The sequence below is a fragment of the Acomys russatus genome, chromosome 20, assembly GCF_903995435.1.
Source record: "Acomys russatus chromosome 20, mAcoRus1.1, whole genome shotgun sequence".
NCBI classification, from domain to species: Eukaryota; Metazoa; Chordata; class Mammalia; order Rodentia; family Muridae; genus Acomys; species Acomys russatus.
Genome location: NC_067156.1, coordinates 57,690,545 through 57,716,346, shown reverse-complemented (window position 1 = coordinate 57,716,346; position 25,802 = coordinate 57,690,545). Strand labels below are relative to the sequence as shown.

The following is a 25,802-nucleotide window of genomic DNA, read 5'->3' as shown; positions in this document are numbered from 1 at the left end:
ATTTGCCTTATGAAAACAATATTCCAGATAGTAACATCAAAAGTATTGTGACATATACATTTCCAACAAAGAGTAAGGGACAGAGGATCCTGAGGAGAGTCAGGGAGATGAATGATAGGATAATGGGGAAATGAAAACATGGTGGCTTTTTATTGACATTTTTAAACTAGTTAGGGACAACTACAGCCATCATCTCCACAGAGACATTTTAAAACAGAGGCCACACAATCTCTCTGGCCATGTACCCAAAAAGCTTGCATTGCTCCCAGAATTTTGTACCCAAGAATGTTATGTTGTTTCATTAATATAAGTCACTACACAAAGGGCCATGGTAATGGCTTAGCCGCTGAGGGCACTGACGTCAAGTCTGATAATCTGAGTTCTATCCCAAGTACTCACATGGTAGTCGGAGAGAACTGGCACCTATAAGTAGTCTCATGACCTCCACTGTTGCTTATGCTGTGATATACTTATGTCCACCTACAGGCACTATACAACTGCCACATGCATATATAAACATAAATAGATAAATGTAATGACATTTGAAGTAGCTAGGTAAAACCGATGTGGTAGCACACACCTGTGATTTCCTGTATTTGGAAGACTGATGCAGGAGCACCATGAATTTGAGGCTATCTTGCTACATAGTAAGATTATGCCTCAAACAAATAAAGTAAAAAATAATCATTTCCAAGTCACGTTATTAGCATCTTTGAGTCATCAGTTTCTTCATTGACTTATTCCTTTATACTTCATGTCTTAGCTACTGTTCTATTGCAGTGAAGAGACATGCTGACCAAGGCAACTGTTATAAAAGAAAGTATTTAAATGGGAGCTTACTTAAAGTGTTAGAAGGTTGGTCTATGATCATCCGATCATCATCAAGCAGACAGGATGGGGCTGGAGCAGTAACGGAGAGCTTCACACACTTTTCCAAAGGCTGCAGGCAGAGAGAAAGACACTGGGACTGGCCTGGGCTTTTAAAACATCAATGGCTTCCTCTAATGACACACCTCCTCCAACTCACACCTCTCCAGTCAGGTCACACCTTCTCCAATAGGTCACATCTCCCCCAACAGGCCTCATATCCTTCAACACAAGCACACTCACACCTCCTAGCCCTTCCTAAACAGTTCCGCCAACTAGCAAGGAAGCAATAAAACATAGCAAGCCTCTGGGGGTCATTGTCATTAAAACCACTATAGTTAACATATATAGAATTGAATGCTTTTATGAATATTTAGTATTTTTAATCAATGCAGTTGATTAAAGCCATAACTCAAGCATATATATTATATATACTATATTAACTATACTTTAAATATCTGCTGTATCTATACTTCCACCATGTTATAAAAAATCTATGGCTGGGTTTGCAGTTCATGTCTGTGATTCCATCACTTAGGAAGAAGCTGAGGCAGGAGGATGATCATGAGTTTAAGTATAGACTGAACAATTGTTTGAAATTATTTTTCAAACACCGCATAATATGTAAAGGAACATAAGATAAATTCACTTGCCCAAACCTAGTCTTGACAAAACATGTTCTACCTTATTTGACACAAACTTTAAAAGTTAGAGTCAATAATTACTTGTGTCATACTTAGAACTTAACATATATATGTAATATATACTCATAAGTACATAATATATTAATATTTAATATCCTACTCTCCCAAGCATATACATATATATGTACATATATGTGTGTGTAGTACCCTTCATTTTAAGCATTCTACCTATAAAAATACCTTGGAATTATTAATAGAAAGTGCTTACCAATTATTCTAATTTTGAAATCTCAATATGTTTATATTTCCTTTTAAAGTATATTTCTGAGGAATAGCTGAATTATTCATATATAATCCAACTTATAGAAATATTTTCATAAACTATTGAAGTCTAACTGGTCATAATTATTTTATATTTCTGATAAATATGGGAGGTCTGCCTGGCTTTCTAGCCATGGGCACCATTTTTTCCTTTCCTCAACAAAATTCTTTTGAACATTCCTAATTTAAAGTCAGGTGGGTTTTTTGGTTTTGCTTTTGTCTTTGGTTATTGTTGCTGGTTATTTTTGTCTTTTATCTTATGCTTTGTATAAGCACTAATGGTTTAAAATCATGAAAACAAAGCACATTTGACTATGACTGCTAACGGTAACTTACTTGTGGTACCTGGTGTGCCATTTTATATATGACAATTACTTTAAATTAAGATAAGTAACTATGTGTGTCCACAAACATCCTTAACTGTAGCAGATGCAAATAGTGACATAAAATGTAAAATTATATTTTGTGAATAGCCACTGTGTCTAATACTGTCCCAGACCATTTAAAGCACTTATGAAGGAACATGAATACAACTTATTAACAGTACCTACTGAGAATGTTAAAAACACAAATACTTAACAGTGAAACCTCCCCAGTAAGAGAACTTACAGGAAGTTGTTAAACAGAGCACAAGTAGAGCTATGTGTCATGTCTTGAGCATTTTTAATGCTTAATCATTTTACACTCACCTTCTCCTCCTCCTCAGATCAGTGTTACACCAGCACTAACATCATCCCTTCTGTAACATTCATTCATGCCCATTCAGAAAAGAACAGAATGAAGCTGGCCCTATAAATAGTTCCGTGTTTGAGAACTGAATTAGCATGCCCAAACACGTGGATTCCATTTGGTTCTGAAAAAACAAACAAATACACAAACAAATAAATAAACCAGATGGTAACTCCTATAAATATTTATTTTACTTAACAGCTGGCACAAACTATGATGAAGCAATTAAACAAGTGTCCAATCGAATGTTGCTGATTGATGATAGGGTAAAATGTAAAGAATTTTTTTTCTCAAAATAATGAAAATGTTCTCTGGAAGCACATTTCAGCCTTGAATATCTTTTCACTAAGAACAATAAGGACATTAGGAATCACTTCAATTTTGGTCTTTATTTACAGCAATTCAATTCTGCTCTTTTGTAGTATGGACTAAAGACCACTTCATTTGACAGCATTGTGTATTGCACTATGACTTGATTCTGTTTCCTGAGAGTTTTCATTGACTTATTCATCTTTTCCTCAGTAGATGGGTAGATAGGAGCAATTCAGCCTTTGTCAACAGGAAAGCAGACACTAAACTACATCCATCAACTCATATATACTGAGTACTCTGCAGCTCGTGTGTTACATTTATTATAGACATTATGATAAATTACAGTATCATTGCTAATAGACAATTAAGTAAGAGCCAGTTTAGCAATATAATAACATCACTAAGATTACTTAATAACACACAAAATGGTGAGGAAGATGCCATATCCAAGAGGTCACGTCTCTCTACTCCCATTAAGAGATGTAAGAAGAGAAATTTTGCCAATAATTTCCGTAACAGAAACATTTTATCTTTTGAAAGCAGATATCATCTGGGTTTATATTTAGTTGCTGCTTTTACTGCTGGTTTCCCAGATGTGATGTAGTAATTGTATACTGACATTGCACAGCTTTTATACAAGTTTAATGTCCAGGTTTTCACTTTATTTGAGTAATTAGTTCCATAAGGAAAACTGTATTTTCAAGGAATACAACCTGATGCAAATATGTCTGAACTATAAATCAACAACTCTTCCTACAAGTGTGTGCATTCTGCAATAATCTGTTAGAGAGACCAACAGTCGAAGATTGAGTTTATAAAATAATAGCCTGGAACAGAAAAGCCTGATTTATACGAAGGCATGTGTCCTCTGATTATATCTTCCTCTTGCTAAACCTTTGCCCTTTCTCCCTTGCTTTTGTGGTGTGTAATTTCTCCACAGTATTATCAGGCAGGATTTAAGTCCCTGCCTGTCTAAGACATGTCTAATCTTTTTATACCACATGTGGTGAAATTTTGAATTATTATGTGGGGGACCCATAGAATGCTGTTAAGGCAGTTTAATCATAAAGGATGTTAAAAATGGACCACACACAGGCTTGAGAGCCTAAGTTGCAATACAAATACTGTTTGCTGGGCCACAAGGCATTTGTCTGCAAAATTCTTTTGTAGTTAATAATTCTAAGTAATGTTCTTAAGTCTACTGTGTTCTTTACATGAAAACACAGTGAAATGAACCTCGCAAGTTGAGCAACTTACAATTACATAACATACATATGACAATAGGTACATTTTTTCCTTCAATTTTTTTAACTATAGCATGCTTCTACTTACATGGTAGCTATGATAAGAACAGCGAATATCAGTACATGCATCCTAGGGGCCTTAATTGTTGAGACTTAGTTTCCTGAAGTCTATAAAATTAAGTATTATTTATTTCGCATTTTCATGGACTATGAAGGTGAAACGTAATGGTAGGAAAGTTTCTAGGTCTTTTCTGCCATCTATTAGACATTCAATAGTCAGAAGTCTCCTAATTTCATCAAGATGAAGGTCAGATATGAGCACAATACCAACTGTCCAACACAGTAGAACAAGCAATGTACTCACACCTGTAATCACCTCAATAGGTAAGGCTAGTAGAGAGCTATAGTTTAGGAGTAGTTCAATTACTATGTAACAAGTCTCTCATTACTATGTAACAGTATTTTTATATACTTCATTCCTTCCACACACACACACACACACACATTGGTCAATCCTTAACATTTCAGAACATCACAAAGATGTATCCTCTAATTTTGCCTATTGCGTGTCCCTAAATAAGTTTAAATCTTAGGATCTAAAAATAATATATTATCTCATAAGTTGGGTACCACATTGTTACTTTATATTTGATTGATTAGAAGATATCAATAGAATAATATTTGTACTGTTTGTGTGATTGAGATGAGGGATACAAGTTATGTTTCTTCATGATTTTGTGTATTAAATATGTCATCTTTATTGTAGTTGTGTCCACATCATTTCTTTAATGACGTGGCCTGTTTTCCAATAATCATTATCTCAAGTGTAAAGTGACTTGAGTGAATATTCTGAATAATTATGATGGAAGTTGATGACTAGCCAGTTGATGGTGGCCCACACACAAGCCTAGACAGAAAGAGTGGGAAGAAGCAGACAAGAATGGCTAGTTGGTGTCTTTTAGAAGCCAGCAGACATTGAAACATAAAAAAGTCTCTCAATGCAAAGCATATTTTCAAATATTAGGACCATAAAAGGTAGGACCTTATGGCTAAACATTCTTAGTGACAAAAGGCATAAGATACTGGTTTGGATTTAATTGTCAATTAAGTGTGATATGATTTTTCTGATGTCAAATATTAGTAGAATATTAGCAGTAATTTTAAAGGGATGGAGTGTTTAATCATCATTAAAGGAGTCCAAAGCAATGCAATTCACAGTCTTTATCTAACTAACAATAAATATTTTATGCTAAATCCTAGACCTGCACTGTGGAGTAGGCTAACCTTCTGTACCATGTGTCTACGGATATTTAACTGCAATGAAATAAGAATCATTTTATTAGTCACAACAGCTACACTCCAATTTATCAATAGTACCTAAATATCAAATCAAGTTAGGAATCAAAATTAAACTACTATCTTTTTAACCAGCATCTCTATACTGGAGAGCATAGAGCACATTTCCTTGACTGTAGGTTTCCTCTCACGTGGTACCAGTCTAAATCATTTATCAGTAAATGAGGAGAGAGATGCCAGTCAAGGCGTCACACCCATTCTCAAGGCTCCATGACTCTAATAGAAGCTCCCACTGCTTTAAATGTACGGAAATGTAACTACTATAGACTACATCTAAACACATTCATATGAATGTGCTTCCTAGTTGCAAGAGCACTTTTATCTATAGAGAATAAAAATCAATGTCTCAAGACTTCTATAAAGTTCTTAGGATAGAGAATAATTTATTAAGAAAACCAAGGTATTTTATATTTCAATCTCTGCTGCTGAAGCAAAATAACTGTAGCTGAGTAATTTTCAGGGCAATGCATTTCTCACAGTTCAGGAAGGTGGAAAGTTCAAAACTAAGGCTTGATGTCTCTAGTCTCTGAGATCTAGTCTCTGTTCCGAGATGAAGGTTTTTATCACAGTCTCCATAAGAAACAAAATGTGTCCTCTCATTGTAGGACTGAAAAAAGATCAGGGCTAAGGAGGGAGGGGTGTCACTGACATGTTTTACTTTAGTTCTTATAAAAGATGCTAATCTCTTAATGATGGCTGAGCCAAAGCTTTGTCCTCAAGTGCTACACATCATAATACTGTTGTCTTTAGGGTGGTCTCAGCATGAATTCTGGAATAGAAAAAAAGGACACAAAAATGTAGAAACATCAAAGAAGTTAGTGTTAGATTATCGGTGACAACATATTTGTAAAATAAAGATGTGAATATCATGATTGGTGATAGGATTTATTTATTCTTTTCAATATAAAGCTATTATTCCAAGGACTAGTACAAAATCAGTATAATTTATTAGTAGCTTTATGCACAAAACATGATAGCTTTTTACTATTACTTATTTTGGAATATTTTAGCACATGTGCCCAATATGGTGGCACACACCTGTATTCCCAGCAATCAGAAAACTGATGCAAGAAGATCATAAGTTTGAGGACAGTCTGAAATATTCTTTTTTAATTATATACATACAATGTATATTAATTTGCTGTGAGATACCAAAGATTGTCTTCTCTCCTATGGGAATCCTCTTAGGCTTTTTGATTGTTTCTTTAGCTGAAACTTTAAGGGAAGGAAAGGGAGAGAAGAGGAAGACCAAAAAGGAGAGAGAAAAGAAGAGAAGAGGGAAATGAAGGGAAAAATTACGACTGACTTGATATAAGAGCCTATCAAAACTAAATAGAGCACACTTTTACATCACTTCTCTACAGATGCCTTTAAATGAGGATTCTATTCTGACGGCTATAGAAGTGGTAGATTGTAAATGTTATTCCCCAAATCAATAGTGTGATGAATGATTGTTCTTTAAAACTCTTGCATTTTATTACTTTAATAAATTTAATGCACCTATATTGGAGGTTAATGTCTGGCAGAGACAGTCATAGGCACAAGTGATTCCTATTTCATGGAAGCTCTTTTCATTTTAGCACAATCTCCCCTGCCAGGGGGCAAAAAGTAGATATAATCAGTTATATGGGAACACAGTTTCTGATCAAAGAACATTTTACAGGCAGGGGAATTGCCTTGGTTTGAAATTGAGAGATTTTAAGGTGAAGACAATTATTCCATATTGCCATAGGTGTTAAAATGCAAGTTAAATGGTTGCCATTAGTTCCCAGAAGTCAATGATCAAAAAAAAAAAAAAAAAAAAAAAAAAAAAAAAAAATATATATATATATATATATATATATATATATATATATATATATATATATATATATATATATATTACCATCTGGATCTGGAAGTTGGGCCATTGAATTGTGAGACCACAGCCAATGCCAGAAATCATTGATGGTGACCTTATTTAAATCTGTAATCTGAAGTGAAAGTGTCCTGAGTGGAAACATAATGAAACTTGTTTCTACATGATGGCTCACTGGCCAGCCGGGCTCTAATTCTGCCTCCTTCGTCTACTCTGTAACTGGTGCAAGTCTGATTTTGTAAGTCAGCCCCTTCCTATGCAAAATAAAGAGAGCATCAATCTTGTAGCTATACATTAGGAGTAAAAGAAAACTTTTCAAATGGCATTGTCTCACATGACAGTTGTGATGGCTGAAATACGTGTCCTGCTTCCATCAAGTTGCCAGCCCACAGTGTTGTTATTGTTGTAATATTCTATTAGTCTATCACTTGACTCTAACTGTTCACATGATCATGGTAATATCAAATGTTTCCCTACTTCTTTGGGATGTTTTAAGTCTCTTCTACTTTTTCTTTAAGATTTTTCCATTGAATAGCTCTAAGCACAGTGTTCTCCTCCTGGCAAATTCATCATGGCCATGACTTTCTGCCTGCATAATAAGCCTTTGCCTTTATTCTTTATATTAGTTGGAACCTTAGCCTGACATTCATTCATTGAATCATTGATTCATTCATTCACTCATTCAGTAGATAATCATTTTTATGCCTAGTTAGCTCCACTCTATTTCTTGGAACTAGTAATTTAGCAAATTGTTAACAACAAAGTGTGTATCCTTGTAGGGTCTTTAATGCAGTGGTGGAGAGGGACAACAAAGAAACATTTAAAAGCCTAATGAGTGACAAGGCTTCTTCAGGACACACAGATTTAGGAAAAATTTGAGAAAGGACAGCCAATCTGACACAGGATGATAGGAAAATGCCTTGGTGAATCTGGAGTGGTGCTGGCAAAGCTCTGGTCCCAGGAGGTAATCGTGGACATAGCCAAAAAGATTTTCCAGTATCCTGAGGAGGAAGAACTAAATGTGTCTGGGCTGAACCATGGGAGGAGGGATCATGGTACAAGGGATATGGGAGATGGAAATTTCTACTTGGAGTAACGCTTTAACCCCCACAGCCCCCAGCCCTGGGAGGAGCATCTGGGCAAGAGAGACTATTGTAACTCTCAAGATTAAATGTAATCCTGGAGATAATTTAAGGTTCCACAGTAATGGAAGCGAAAAATTGACAGGACTCAAGATTTCTTTGTGGGAAAGGAACACGGCATGTTGCTGGATGTGGGATGGGAGAAAAAAATAGCACTAGGGCTTAATTCTAGGTCTTGGTCTTTAGTACATATAAGAATTATTGAAATTTGAAAACTGAGGGGGAAAGCCAATTTGGAAGGGGAATAGGGAGAGGAAGCATAAACTTAAGAAATGTGGATACTTTTAACTTGATAGATTCAACTGTTAAGTATGTGAAAATAATGTTAATTTATTCAGACTATGAGGTCAAAGAAATTACTAAAAACTTTGACCATGAAAACAAATAAAACGCTACATGTAGTCAGGCTAATGGCCAGTGAAATGCAACATTTGGCTTCTACATTGGTGTGAAGAAAATCAGTACTGTACTTCAAAAAACATGAAGAATTTTTATATAGTAACCTATTGAAGCTGTACCCTCACCTGTCCCTTATGGATATGCTGCAGCCATAAGCACAGCACTGTGAACATCTGTTCAAATACTTGCCAGTCATGGGAAAGCTTTGCTTTCACAAACATTGCTGTCAGACCTGTAAGGTGTAATTTGGTGTGGCCAACACCAGAAAGAATTGACTAAACGCAGGTTTCGGATCCATAGCCCAGTTTCCCAGTTGCCAAGATTTTGCAAGGATTCCATCCAAAAGCGTCAGGTCAGTGCCAACGCAAGTGTTAGCTGAGAGCCAGCCTGCTCTCTGATGTGCATTTTGCCTATGTTCATTAAACTGGAGGCAGAAGTCTAATGGGCTGGCAGTCACTATTACTGCATTACAGAAGCCTGCTTGGCCACATGGGAAGAGGACATGCTCAGTCCTGATGCAGCTTTATGAGCTGGGGTGGATGGAAAGGGGGGCCCTAGTCTGAGGAATAGGGTAAGGAGTAGGGGAGAGGGAGGAAGGGTGGTACTGGGAGGAAAAGAGGGATGGGTCTATGACCAGGATATAAAGTGAAGGAATAAAGGAAGGAAGGAAGGAAGGAAGGAAGGAAGGAAGGAAGGAAGGAAGGAAGAAGTGCTCAGCGTCATTAGTCATCAGGGAAATGCAAAGTGAAATGACTCTGAGGTTCCATCTTACACCCATCAGAAAGCATATCTAAGTTCAAGACTGAAGTGACGGCACATGCTGGTAAGGATGTGGAGAAAGAGGAACACTCCTGCATTGCGGGTGGGAATGCAAACTTGTATATATACTCTGGAAATCAATCTGACATCTTCTCAGGAATTTTTAAAAATGAGTGAATATGCTGGCTTTTACATTTTATAATATGCTCACTTTTTGACTTTCAAGAAAACCAACAACAAAACAAATGACCGAGAAAAAGAATGTTGATATTATGACATCTCCATTGTCTTTAAAGTACAACTGATGTGCTCTTGACATTTTATCTCCATAAACTCTCCTCCTTCAAGATCTGTTGGACCTAGTACTTCATGAGCATTAAGGACGGAAAAGTAAACTGGTAACAAAACTTGGAAGTGAGCACAGCGGGCTTAATACAGACCCTGCTGACAGTGCCAGCTAGACCGGTACTGTCAGAGACCAAACACTCAGGTTTTCACTCATCACACATGTGCAATAGAATTGATGTATTCTGCACCAGTGGGCAATGCCTCACCCACACACAAAAATCTATTAACAACAATGCCTAGTGCCTGTTTTCAAGTTGTTCAGTGCTGTATCATAATTCCAAACACAAAAAAAGATGCCACAGGCAATTGCTATTGCTCATGGGTGCCATCTAGAACTGGATGTTAAACTCCTGTCACTGAAGACAGCACCACCTCTGTCATTCGTGGGACGTGGAAAAACCAAGCTTGTTCTGATTTGGAAGTGTCTGCCCTACCTACCTCCAAGGTCGATTCCTTGTCTGAGAAGGTGCTATCCATACTGCCAAAAGGAAAAGACATTAACAGCCTTATACATCTGTGAACTCTTTGGGTTACAATAATGACTGGATGGAGGAAGGCAGGTGGTTCTTAAAGTCCCATCTGCCTGAGCATCTATTGACCAATGATGGTTGCTGGGAGAAGGAGCTCAGTTTTTTTGTTTTTTTGTTTTGTTTATTTTGTTTTGTTTTGCTTTGCTTTGTTTTGGTCAGGGAGACTCCTTAGAGTGTACCCATACCAGAATATGAGGTTCCACATCCACACTGCTCCAGGCTGTCCTGTAGACATGAAGAACAGAATGGGTTTTTATGGTGGAGAGGAGAGGGGAGGAATTGGAGAGGAGGGAATGGGATGAATTTGATCCAAACACAATATATGCATATGTAAAATTTTCACATAAACATAAGGTCTTTCCATCAATGTTTCCTCCCAGATATCAATATGAACATCTGTGCTTCAAGACTTATGATCTTGTACAACAATTATGTACCATTATCTTCTGAATTTTGCTGGGATAAATTCTTCTACTTTGAAAACAGTGTCTGAGCTAGAATTCTGGCTCACACTGGGGCCTGAACAGTTTTGACAGATTTAAAAAAGACAAAACTAATGGCCTTCAAGCTTGGGTTTGAATCTACCATATTACTCATACCACGGAGCTGTGTGTATACAAACTAAAAGGAAATGAGACAATTTTGAAGGAAAATCAAAAGTAATTTCATTTAAAAATTACACTTTAAGGACATAACAGTTATCATTAATTCACCATTGTGAAGAGTTGGTCTAGAAATCATATATATATATATATATATATATATATATATATATATATATATATATATATGCCTCATGTTATGGGAATCATAATATCCTGGTGAAATATGCTAGCTCTTATGTTAGAGGAGCATATTGGACACATATTTTGTAATCTTTAGTTAAGTTTTACTAGTGATTTGCAGTGAAATAAATTACTATTTTATTTTTTTCTTGGGGTTTAATCAACTTGTTTTTTTAAAAAAGATTAGGATTACTTGAAATGCATTTGTTGGTACTTCCAATACTCTAATGTATGACAAAACATAGTATTTAAGTACAAATGACAACATAATGCTTTTGGCACATCATTCACTCTTTGGGTATTTAAATTTAACAGCTTAATTAACTATTAACTTGGAATATGATTTGCTTTATGTACATATAATTCCTTGTTCATATAATATTTTTGCTTTTCTCTTTAAAATATTTAATCAGTCTCCATATTCCCATCAGAAAGCTGTCTAATTGTCCTAATAGAATTAACTGTATCTTCCTTGCTTATTCATAATGATGGCACTGACAGTGACTACTGACCACTTGGATGCTGGCTTTCCTCAATTAAGGATTGTTGTAATTATAAAACAAATTGTATGCTAAGATGTATTACAAAGGTGTGAGATTTGCTATTAAATTTTTGTTACCAATAGTTGAAATGACACACTAGATCTAAGTGAAATGTGTAGTATTACAATTAATTTTACTTATACCACTTAGACCTTTTCACCAAAGATTTATAGGGTTTAGGTGACACATCAACATTTATGCATCACATGTTTCTTTTACATGGAGATGACTTAGACATGTATCTCTGTGACTAACTCAGGCTAAGGAGAAGTTTGAAAGGTTGTCAGTCTTACATTAAATCAAGTGTCAAAGTTGTGGAGATCAGAAATTTGAATAGAGCCCTTTTTTCCCCAAAGTAATTTCTGATAAACTTATCTGGCATTCCACACATTACCAGAACTTCCCTTACTTCTGTCCCCATTTATTCAAGATGATTATTAGTGTCCTTTGAATGCAAATTAAAGTCATGCCCTTCCAATTGATGCCATTATCTTTTCATTCATGGGAATAAATGGGAAGGCAGCAGCCTAGGGAAAGAGAAAGCTGTTCAGATGTACAGCAGGAGGCTAGTGTCACTGTGTTAAGTTTTACCTAATGCCTGTCTTCGACCTCTGTGATTTACTGCCCAAGTCCATCCTGCTACTGCTATCTCCGAACAAGCCTGGATCTTCCAAGTGGTTAATAAACTTCTTATCTTTTGAATACTGAAAATAAAATAAACTTAATCCTCGGGGTGGTTCAGTCAACAGACCAAGAGCCTTTTAGATGCTTCCTGGTGATATGGAACAGGCAGGTTTTCTGCCCTGTGTGATTATCAGTCTTTCTCTGTGACGCATGTATGTGTAAGGGCATTAAAGGTGCTTCTTGGAGATAAATGTCAGCAGAATCACAGAGTGAATATTAATTTCAGGATATTCAAGGTCAGATGTCTGTCCAGGTTCATTGTCACCAAAACGATTATTGTTGAATCGTCTGGGAATGATGTTTAATCTCCCTTCCTTTCCAAGCATCAGGGAAGTGAGTAAGAGAGAAACTTGAATATTTACATCCACTGCTCAGAAAGGAAAGTACTTTAGGGCAATCTCATCTATCAGTTAGTACAATTATTTTAAATGCCTTAAAAATGATCCAAGTTTATCTTTACAGCATGTAACTTAGAGGGAAACAGGGAAGAAGTCAATAAGAAAATCACCAGAAATGGCAAGCTGGTGCTCCTGAAAAGCAATGGCTATCTCTAAGGGGAAAAAGGAAAAAAATAGCAGAGGAAATAAATAGACATTTAAGCATCTTTAGTGCATCCGTCTGTAGATATGCGGCGAGAAATGAACTGGAAACACAAGAGACTAAGAGAAAGAAAGATGGAGAGACAGTCTAGCCTAGGACTATATTAAGAGGATAGAAGCCCAAGGAGCATATGGCGAGGCACTGGGAACATAATAAAGGATGGACACTTTGATAGGCAACCACCCGCCCGACACGGTGTGCACACACTGGCCCAGTTTTCTGTGCTGCAGTGTTTGTGGGCTCAGGGAGCAGCACTCAGGTCACCAGGTATGCAGGTCAGCCCCTTAGGAATGATTGAAATCTCCCTAGCCTTTCTTCCCTCGTCCACTGAAGTCCTTCGGGAAGCTCCTAGATCTTTCTGTCTCTTCATCACCACAAACATTATTTTGCCTAAGGCTATTCATTTCTTTCTTTTGGATTCCAGGACATCGGACAACTATGCTTCCAATGTCTGCATTAATCCCTTCAATTTTACTCTGTATTGTAGGTTGAATTTAGAATGTGTAAAACCCGTCGATTGCTTTGTGCATCTTAAAGGATGGAAAAGACAAGGTTTTTAGGACTTGGCTCATTCTCTAGCCATTTTGTCACATCTGCCTATGTTGGATTCTCTCTATGGTTCCTCTTGCTTCCTTGGACTATTGTTCCTATGAACTATTTCGTTCCCTACCAATTATCATAGTCTCTGGCACACTCTAAAATTTTAGTTAATATTTAACAGGAATTTTATTTTTGTTATAAACTTTGAATAAATTAACATTAATCTTTACAGTGAAGAAGGACCTACAATGAAGCCCCATCATTTAAAATAAGGTAACTCAAGTTAAAAGACTTTTAAAATCTTGACATTTCTCACAGAGTCTAAGTGAAGCTTATGGATTTGGACCTACAGGCTGTGACACCTGAGGTCATACATATTACTGCTTACCTTTATTATCAAATATTAATTGAATTGACCCTTCTGGCATTTGCTGTATCAGGACATTTGACTTCTGGGAAACTTATGTTAAGATAATAGAGTTCTAACTTTTTCCCTTAATTTTTCTTAATAGTCTCTTGTCCAAACAGGCAGTTTACCCAAGGCAGTTTCTTAGCATTTAAAGGCCAGAAACAGATAAACAATAAATTGCATTCACAAAGAGATGGTATCTTTCAAGGTCAGATCTTTTTTGTTGTTGTTGTTATGTAGAAAAATCTGTTCACTTAGCTGTCTGGAAAAGACTGCTGTTTCCTTGTCTTCTAACAAATGGCAGTGGGGTGCTTTTGTAAGAGCAATCTATACATGTCTTTTATAGCTCTATTAAAACTACAAATATCAGATATCGATTCCTCCCTCACTGACCACAGTAAAAACTGACTTCTAGAGAGGCTGTTGGTACTTAGTCTCATTATCACCATGGGAAACACTCTGGGTTGTGCATAAGCTGAAGACACCTGCGTCTCTCATTCTTATCTATTTATAGAGAGCTGGGATTTTTATGTGCAGAAATATAATCTTGAAATATATATGGGTCTCAAAGCAGTGTGAAGCAAGCAAAGGCCAGGAAATGTGCTTCCTGAGTGTTCTACCTAGGATGCCTCTATAGGAATGGAAGAATAAATTGGCCTCTGCCTATTATGGAAATAAAACAGGGACAGTAACTCTGTATGGACCTATACAAGGAGGTGGGGAGTTTCAGGTTTTATTTGTAGACAAATCTCTGCTCTTTGATGAGGCTATTTCTTGGCAAGGTGAGATTCATGAACTTAATCCTGATATGGATTCCTGTTCTATTCTACTAGACATTTCTTCAGCCTTACGTCATCTGCCATATTGGTTCACGTTCTTCTAAAGGTCTAGAAATTAGAAAGAGAGAAATACAATTTTTTCTCTACTTGTCTAGCAAGGTAAGAGAAATCTTGAAATGAGCAAGGAATGCTAGTTCTGGTAGCGCTGACGGCAGCTACTGGATTACTTAGATGTTTTTTCTGTGTAAGCTCCTATAAATTTATATGATCATGCAACCCCAGTAAATCTCATGATCATAGTATATGTGTTGTTTTGGACTCATAATACATTGTTACTTAAATAGCAGAAAGGATCTTATTTCAGGAGGTAAGAGTCAGGAGGTAGGACTCAGGTGTTTGAATCCTGACACTTGAATTGTTAAAAATTCAACTTTTTGGGAGAGCAAATGTATGACTTATTTGATTTTTTAAAAGGCTGTATCCAAGGATAGGCTGGGCCTTGTGATCCTCCTGACTTAGCTTCCCAAGGACTATCATACTTGATTAAAACTGAACATTTAAATAAGAATGTTTAGAAAATGGTAGATGTGTTTTGAGCTTTCCTTGAGTGTCATTAGTGATACCACAGTTTTCTAAATTTGGTAGAACAAATTTTTCTATTGCTAATGGCCTTTAGCAAAAACAAAGCAGCAATTTAATTACATGCCGCTACATGGTGAAAAACTGACTGTGTCCTTACCATGTAAAGAGCTTTCGTTAGCGTTTAGTTCCAACTGAAATGACTTGTACTAATTTTACTTGAAGCCAACATCTGAATCCTTTGTCTAGAGATGCCATAGCTGTCTCCCCTGCCAGCTTGTTCCAGGAAGGCAACCAGCATACATCACCCATCAATTCATTCCTATTAAAGTTTTCAAACATATGTCAAATACTTCTTTCTTCCTCAAACACTGTTTTTCGACCAATGGAGATCTTGAATGTTTTTCAATAATATTTTTGGCAAAGACTCAGCATTCTCACTTCTGATGACTAACAATTGCTACATTGATTCCTAGACATACTGTACGCTTGGTCATCTGCCTTCACCATGTACTATAAGAGCCTACTTTGAATCTTTAAGTATTTTGTACCTGCTTATTGTGTTTTGGTATTTTCCTTGAACACACCTACCACAAAGAACCCCACAGTTTCTATAGAAACCACAAAGAATGAAAACAAAAAGTACAATTAAACTTCAGAGACAGCCTGTCCTTGAATCTAAATTTTCCATCTGGGGGCTAATCACCTTAGCAGCCCTGTTGAAGATCAGTTCTCTGTAAATGGGAAAGTTTTTCCTGGACTTTCGGTTGATCAATAAATTCACTTTTATGTTATCCAGCACAGTCTTAAGTTCTGTGGTATGAATAGGAGGCCCCTGAAAAGGCCAAGCCCATGCTATAGGTCCTACAGATTGATTGAACTTCCACAATCAGGTTTAAGATCATCAGCATAATTAGGTTTAGACTATCTCAAGCTACCATGGACATATAAGTATCACATGTGATTTTGAAAAATTAAACACAGTTACTTGACATTTAGTTTTGTCTCCATTTTAATGTTGCACTTAACTTTTCTAGATCACAAAACAGCCTATAAATTCCCAGGTTAAATGGGTGACAATCTTGGAGGTTGGAGAAATACCTCAGTGCTTCAGAGCACTGACTACTCTTCTAGATGACCTAGGTCAAAATCCTTCACCCACAAGGCAGATTACAACCTTCCCTAACTCCACTCTTAGTGGATCCAACATCCTCTTCTGGTTTCATTGGGCACAAGGTAGGCACACAGTGCACTGGCATGCAGACAAAGCATTCATATATAAAGAATTAAGTAACAGTTATTAAATAAAAAGTAATGTATGAGAACTCCAACACAGGAGTTGAGAACTAATACAGAGTCAAAAAATCCTCAGCACACTTGTCATTTCTTTGCATTATTCTTAAAAATTAAAAATCAACATAAATTACATATTGACTGCAGATATGGTAATAGTTGGTTGTCGAAGTCAAATTTTTGAGGTATCTTCCTAGAAATTTATATCCTGTTGTCGTACACCTTAATCAATGTAATTATTAGGCTACTTCATCTTTAGTGTGACCCATTAGGGCTATTCATATTGAACTAGTATATGTATTTGTGTTTGCATATGTGTATACACATAGATATATACATATAATACATATAACTTATGTATTACTTAGGTATATACAGGCATATGTTTTATATGTTATATATACACACACATATATGTTTTATACTTCCTCCTTTTAAAATTACCTTCATATCTTCTAAATATGCATAGTTCAGTCAAGATTCATTATAATGATAATTACATCATCAGTAGGCCTTTTGATGTTGCACTCCCTATACAAAGTGTTTTATATATGTTTAAATATAATATATTTACATAAATATATATAACCACATTTCCTTGACTATCTCTAAGTAATACATAAGTTGTATGTTAGACATGTCGCACACCATGTATATTCTTATGAAGCTGTATCTGTGCACTATTTATGTTTGCTGAAATTCACAATGACACTATTGAGTGTATTATGCATTACCAGAAAAGTACCTATTAAAACAAAAAGCAAAATGAAAAGATAATAATTGTTTTCTTCAAGCAAAATCTTTAACACTCCTGTGGTTTCTCACTAGAAGCTTAACCAGTATTTTTGGCTTCCTCTTTGACAAATTACCATCATATCTCCTAAGTGCATGTAGTTCAGTCAAAATTCATCATAGTGATAATTACATTGACACTAGGCTTTCTGATGTTGCATTCCCTGTACAAAATAGAAATAGATTTCACAGAAATATCACTAAAGCTGTTAACTACAGGATTAAAAAAATCAAGAGGCAATCAAAGCATGCACTTTATTATCAATAACTGTGAGTTGTTTCAGAAATGACTTGCATATGAAACATTCTTCTAGGAAATCATTGGCAGTAGAAATTTCTGCTACCAGGAGAGAAATCTTGTGTGTAAAACTATTTGGATCACTGCAGATGATTACTTATTCCTCATTATCATCTTTAAAACTCATCCTCAAATCACTTCTAAATTATTAGGCAGATACAGAGATTCATCTTTGGTTTTCTGTCCTGACTTGAGGGTATATGACTTATAGGTCATTATTTGAATGACAACACATACAATGCCTTTTTAATAAATTTTTTCAAAATAAGGCATTTCTTTGGTTCTTCAAGAGTAATAGCTGTTAAATTGACAATTTAGGAACATTAGAACTCATTGTACTTTACAGTCATTTAAAAGAAAAAAACCCATAATATTCAGATATTCAACTCCATATTCACTGACACTAACATCTGTCTTCATTTCAGATTCCCAGCTGAGAACCATCAGTGTAATGGCTGAAAGACCTCAGCTCTTAGGGCTGTGGCATAACCTTATCCCCCTAAAGCATTTCCTTGAAACCTTTAGATTTGTATTCTTGTTTAGAAAGATGTTTGATTCTTCTAATATTTTAGAAAACAGGCTAAATTAAAAAATAGGCTTTAGGGATTCAGGAAAGCACACTGTAGCCAGATATGACAAGGAAAAAAAAATCAAGTATACGAGGAGAGATGTGCAAGTGCTTTATGAGTTCTTGCTCACAAACGTAATACAAGCCTTGAAATAGTTTTGCATATAACAAGATGAACTAAAATGCTCAGGGTTAAAAGTTAAAAAAGATCTATTATAAAAAGCATATCAACTTTATTAACACTAGACTTTGATTCAAAGTTGAAGATGGGTCTGAAGAAATGGCTGAGCCTTTGAGAGCACCTATTGTTCTTGCAAAGGACATGAGTCCAGTACCCAGCACCCCCATGGCGGCTCACAAAATCCTGTAAGTCTAAATTCCAGGAGATTGAACAGTTTCTTCTGATAGCTAAAGATGGCAGGTACACATGTGGTGCACACACATACATGAAAGCACTCATAAATAAAATGATAAGAATAATAAGTAAGAGTTGAAGATCATCATTTCACATCCTAACGTAATTAAAAATTAACTCACTGTAATTTTATGAGAGTAAATCATTGACTTCTTAGAATGAAAATAGCCTGAGATGTTTTTAACACATTAGTCATTACCATTCACAAAATCATGAACCCAGACAACAGAAACTATGGACACACACCTTCAAATATTCATTTATAGTTTTGACACAATGCAACCCCCAACGGAGAGTTCATTAATTCCTTAATAACAAGTGCACGTAGTAGCCCAATTAGGGACAAGAATACCATACTTCCTGTCTGTCATTCTGCCATCTATAATCATTTTACTGAAATTTATTAATCCATGGCTCCCTCTCTCTTTTCCTTTTTATCTTTACTACCTCTTTCTTCGTTCTCCTTTTCTCACATCCATGATTGCTTCTCCCTCTCATTCTGTCCTTAATATGTTCGTATTACACATGATTGATTTTTATTAAAGATTTGACTAATATGTCACTTGAAGGTTAATATACAACAAAATCTTATTTAAAATGTTCTGTTATCCTATAATACATGCAACCACATATAAACACAAATTCCTCTTCTCAATGCAAAGAGTGACATCTAATATATTTCATTTACTTCACTGTAGCTATCTAACTAGTCCTTAGATATGGGTGTTATATAGAATTTCTACTGTAATACAATATTGAAAATTTAAAATATACTTGGTTAGACTGACATTGATTGATGAGTTACTTGCGTAGACTATGCCTCTGTCCTAAAGTCATTTCATTATTTGAAGAAATAGATAACTTGAACTGAGATGGAAAGAAATTAGATGCAGCGTGCCACAAAATTATTGTCCAAGGGGATCAGTAGGGGCTATTAAACACATCTTGGGAATGATGAGCAGTTAAGCCCATTAAGGTTCTTGAATGACATAGTAAAGTGTAATGAAATGGAAGGCTGAAGCTGTTAACTGCATTGATTTCACATCTAATACAGGTTTTGGAACATTTGTGAGTGTTCCCTTTTAGTTTATCTTTTCCTTGAATTTCATATGACCATATCACCTATGTGATACCACATAAATTATATTTCTATATATTGCTAGATAAGCACCTGAATACAAGCATAATTGTTTTGCATACATTTGCATGTACATATAAATATATGCCTATATCTCAAAAGAAAAATATATTATACGCACACACGGCTATAATTCAAAAGGAAAATGTTATAAAATTCTTAGGTATGAAGTTATAGCGCTTTTATGAAAAATAAACATTTTAAGCCCAAGTGAATCCCAGAGTTTGTCACTAGGGAATAATTTACTTAGAAGAACAATATTTTAATCTCAATCAGAGTTTTGAAGTTTTGATGAAAACTATGATTAAAACCTTTGATATATAAATACATTCAGTAATACAGAGCTGTAATGCTTTGTCTTTAATATAAGAGAATATCAGTCATACCCTTTTCATATTAGAAAACCACAAATTATGTCTTAAGATAAAAGACAGTATTGAGGCTCCACCCAAGCAAAGAAAATGTTCTGCATTGTCTGGCAGTAAGTGAAGCTCTTGAAACAAATGTTCTCACTGGTCCTTGGCACTTCTGATGTCTGTTAGATCTTCTTGGAATTCTCTTGAAAGTCCATGCCCAGGCCTTCCCTGAGCAGTGTCCAATGCCCATTAGCAATGTAGACAAATGCAACTGATGTATAAATGATGAGGGCTGACACTATCCATGGCAACGAGGTCCAAATTAGGGTAGTAACAACCTGATGTTCTGCATTTGACAGCATTGAAGACAGATAAATATCAATTACAAAGCACACAGTCTCACATAGACACATAGATACGTAGTCTGACCTTATTCCCATCATGTTTCTAAAGGCATCACTTGTATTAACTAATAGGTTGTATTGTCTAATCAATAATGGCTACATGACATATTATGCTTTAGGTTACTCACTAATGACAGGGTTGGTAGTTTTACCTGAGGATACTCATGTGACACAACTTTCTAAAACAATTCCTGTGCAGTAAGTTTTGTGTATAACCTGTTACTTCCATTATAAGTGACTCTAGATAGTGTTTTGCATATTTTCACCAGAAACCCTATGAGAGGAAGTAGCAACAGCTGAGATCAATTATTTTAATCTCAAGTTTCACAACCTTCAGCTACATATAGCCCTACAGTGTATTTCCTTACAATGCCTGCTGGAAATGCCTATTAACGTGACATCTTATACCCGTGCTTCCATACCCTCAATATTCTTTTGGCTTCCTGAAAAGTTGATAATTGTTTTCCACAAGTGACATCTGGATGTGAGCCTTCTCTCTCTTTTCTTTGCACAGCTTTTGATCTGATAGGAAGAGTTCTCAGCTTGCTCCATCAAATTCTCATGTGCCTCACTGAACACAGAGAACAGATCCATAACTTCTCATAGCACAGCTCTAATCCCAAAATATGTGTAACACCCATTCCTAACACTTTCTGTTTTTCTGCAGAGTTGCCACCCAGCACCTAATGAGTAAGGTGAAAAGCCACTTCATTAAAAAAAAAATCTGTTCATTAAAACATAGAATGCATTTGGAATATTTCTTACCAACACATTTTGAGAGAACTGAACAGATACTAACTAAAATCAGTTCCTCTTCTATTCTAGAACATATGTGTCAGTCTCTCTGGCTGTTAGATTTGTTTACACCTGGGAAACCAAGACTGAGATCCTTAAAACCTGTCTCAAAATATTAACCACTGTATATTCATCACACATATTAACCAAGTCACCAGTGTTTGGCTCCGTCCTTTACTTTCCTCATTTGAGTAATAACAAGTTGTAACTGGAAAATAGAACATTCCTGAACTATTTGCATTGTTACATAAATATTTAAGTACTCATAAATGGATATGCAAATTTTGTTTCTATTGCTATTCTTTAAAATGTTGAACTATGGGTAAGTTGTTGGGTATCAGTGGACATGTTTTGTTGTATTTCTCTATTTTTCTGAAGTAAAATGTCTGAATTCTTAAAATGCAATTCTGTTTACTCTATTATAAACTGTGACACAAGGTGAAATTCTCTTATTTGCAGCAGTGAATACTTCCTGATTTATGTGTACAGAGTAGAACACTGTCACAGAAAAGTGGTCATTGGACTGGAATGGCTCTGAAATGAACACAAAGGGAATGTGTGCTGCTCATGCATGTGTGTATATGCATATATGTTAACATGAGTATACGTGTGTGTGTGTGTGTGTGTGTGTGTGCGTATAGGCATGTTTCTTAGCACTGTTCACCAAAAGGACCCGGAGGACATGCAAACAGCAATGACAACACTACATTAGTGTTCAGTACTGTTACCCACTAAAAAGAACCAGAAAGATTTAGAAAAGGGTCTTATTGTAAAAGTAGGACCAAAATCAAGAAAATCCAGGACAATATCATGCCAGTGAGAGAGAGAGAGAGAGAGAGAGAGAGAGAGAGAGAGAGAGAGAGAAAGAGAGAGAGAGACTTAAATAAGTGAAGTTACATGGACAGCTTGTGTAATGTCATGAAAATCTCACAGTCATCTCTGCAATAATTTGAACACAAAAACAATTGAGGGCAATAGCAAATCATAGATAATACAATGTAGGAATCTATTCTGTAAAATACAAGATGCAAAACCAGAGAGAACTACTTATAGAGAAATCTGAAATTTTCTACAGACAGAATTGAACAGAAGTGTTTTGATTAAGAATAATAGTTCTGTTCTATCTAATTTAATTAGTAAACAAATTATTTTTATCTTTGATTAAGTAATGACTATGAGAGAAAATGAAAAAGTTAAATTGAAAAACATCCTTTACAAAAGTTAAAAGAACCAGAATCAGCTACATGATAAATTGCTGACCTAATGAAAATATAATTAATTATGCATAGGTGTGCTGTTTATTTGAATAAATGGAATGATAATATTCAAAGATACTAATTGTAATTTTTTTCTTCTGCAGCTATTAGCAATATACATGCAAAATCTTGCAGAATGGAAACATATCTAGATTTAGATTAAGAATCTCATTATCCAAATCACTTATACTCTATTCCACCTCTTTATATATAAAATGAAATGGACAATTCAATTTATGTAATTTTTCTCTCGAAACAAAATTGTTTATAAAATTTTCATTATTGTGCTTTCATATTATATATTACCATTGTTGTTCATGCAATTCTAGAAGCAGTGCTGATTCCCATATTTTCTTGATCTAAACAGAGTATAGTTATTTTGATAATGCAAGTGTCTGATTTGCATCAATTTCTTTTATGTACAGTGCAAGTTCCAGGGCCAGTCGAAAACCTGCACGCTGTATCTACCTCACCTACCTCAATTCTTATTACATGGGAACCCCCTGCCTATGCAAATGGTCCAGTCCAAGGTTACAGATTATTCTGCACTGAGGTGTCCACAGGAAAAGAACAGGTGGGTAAAGAAGTGAGCTCCATGCCTTCCATCTCCTGAATGTCTTTAGGGACAAAGACATGGGGCACTCGCCAGATCTTGATATAAGTTTGTTATTTAGATTGGTCATTGAATAGCTGGTTAGTTTCAAGTACTTGCTATTGCAAATTTTCATCCATTTCATTGCACTGTGCTGATGAAAGGGCAAAGGACAGTGGGGCGAAGTTCATATTGGGAATGCTGGTTTGGTCTTTGACTATAGTGCCTCGGGTCAGGATGGGTAATCATATCCTGTACCCTAAGAATGATATGCTTTGCATTTAGTGGCCTTATCCAAGAATCTCTTTCTGCTCTTGGATATTTTATACTGTTCTGTTTTCTCTTCACATTCATGCTGTGACCAACAATTTATCAAACTTACTCTTAGAAGTTTAAGTTCCTCAACTTCATTTGGCTTTTCAGTTTTAACTAATGGCTTTAATAGAAATCTAAAAAGAGACAAATTATTTCTTCAAGTAGAGTAACAGTAAATAAGTCTTTGGATAAACAAGTCACTATTAGTAATAATATTTAATAATGTATGTGTATAGTCATATATAAATATTTAGATTCTTACTACTAAATATATATATATATATAAATATATATAAAGAGAGAGAGAGAGAGGAGTAAAGGATGGAGGACAGTGGTCTTCAGATATTATTTATAAAGGTTACAATATGCTACTATATACAATAATGCCAGACCAGGATTTTTCATTTTAAATTGCCAGAGACATAAGTAGTCATATTTCAGGCCTACTCCTTAGTGGTTTTTTTAAAGATAGTAGTGGATGAACTGCTCTTATAAAAACTCTATTTTTTCATGTCTGTTTTCATGTCATTCTCTTACTTTTAAACTATGTTTCCCATTCAATTTTAAACAAGTGTTTCTGTAGCTCATTTTAATAAACTCAAGAGCTATATTGCCCAATGTTGGTAGTGGTGGTGTGGGAATCATCATGTAAAACTAAATGACATCTCCTTAAGGAAGCAATGGCTCTGATTTTCTCAATGACCTTTAGCACCTCCCCTCTGCACTTGTGAATACTGATAGTTTCAGTCAACAGCACAACATTTAGGGACATAAAATTGGTGGCAAAGTGTGTGAGAATTTCAGTGTCTGTGGATATAATGTATCAAGCAAATGACAATCTGTGATTTCTTGATGACTTATTTAATTTGGGGCACAGGGATGAATCTCTGTCCCTTCTACCTACCAAGGTTTTGCTGTGAGTGGAGTATCCATATTATTCAGTGCTCTGGGTAGTGTTAAACACATCAAAACTTAATGACTATAAAAATCGCATGGTGACGTTTTAACACAGAATCTGTAGAGTAGTTTTGACTTTAGTGGGGGAGTATGTGACAGAAGGATGGTTTTACAGCAATTCATTAAAGGGCTAGAGTGTGCTTCTATGAGCAAGTGTCTAACATTCAATTCACTGATTGCACAGAACGGCTGCCATTTCTGCTTTAATGTGCTTCCTTAATAATGATTCTGGCATTTTATGTCTCCAGAATATAGAGGTTGATGGACTATCTTATAAACTGGAGGGCCTGAAAAAATTCACGGAATATACTCTCCGATTCCTAGCTTATAATCGTTATGGGCCAGGAGTATCTACTGACGATATAACAGTGGTTACACTGTCAGATGGTAAGTGATAAACAGTCAAATGTTATTCACTTTTCTACTATGAAATGAAAAAAACTGCATATATATTATTGATTCTGTTGTAAGGGTTTTTGAACTAATATTCTTTGTGATATTTTATCATACATTTAAAATGCAAACAACATATTCATAATACTGTACTCAAATTTAAGTTTGGGATTCAGATAAACTGAATTGGTCTGGAGGAATGGCTAATTCCCAAACTGTGGCTACTGTGTAAACGTTCCAATGATGCTTGTGCGTGTATGTGTTTGTTATTACAGATGTTCCAAAGTAAGCATATTTATTATATGTGTCGAATAGTATTGATGGGGACATTTCTTTCATTTATCATATTTTAAAAGGCAGCAATTAGTAAAAGTATAAATGATGGACCATGTCACTTAACTAGAATATATACCCAAAGGATATTTGTTAAATAAGCACACGCTTAAAACAAAAAGATTGGATGAACATGCACACCTTCATTTTATCTTGCCTAACAAATGAAGATTAGGCATACTTTTCAAAGATATAAAAGGAGGAAGAAATCTTAATGAATATTAAACTGAATAGTGTTGAAGGAGACTGGTTACCAAAGGGATAAATGATAATTAAAGCCTGGGAAATTTAATAAAATTTACAGGCAAGTATATGGTTTTGAATGGGGCTATGGAGATTCAGGCATGTATTGTATGTTGTAGAGATGGCTCCTTTGAATACAAGAGAAGACCTAGAGCCAGCTTCAGCTCCTGTGGTTTCCCTATTAGTGTGTTTATTTATTTATTATTTTTTATTTATAATGTCTTCAA

At 35.5% G+C, this 25,802-nt stretch overlaps 1 protein-coding gene across 1 annotated transcript in view; it reads left to right on the top strand.

Annotated features, from left to right (window-relative positions):
- Window positions 1-25,802, top strand: part of Dcc (DCC netrin 1 receptor) — a 1,118,465-nt gene that overhangs the window by 809,625 nt on the left and 283,038 nt on the right. The window contains exons 10-11 of the mRNA XM_051163583.1: window positions 23,168-23,316; window positions 24,855-24,993. Coding sequence (XP_051019540.1) covers window positions 23,168-23,316; window positions 24,855-24,993 — 288 coding nt within the window. The remainder of the gene's footprint in view (window positions 1-23,167; window positions 23,317-24,854; window positions 24,994-25,802) is intronic.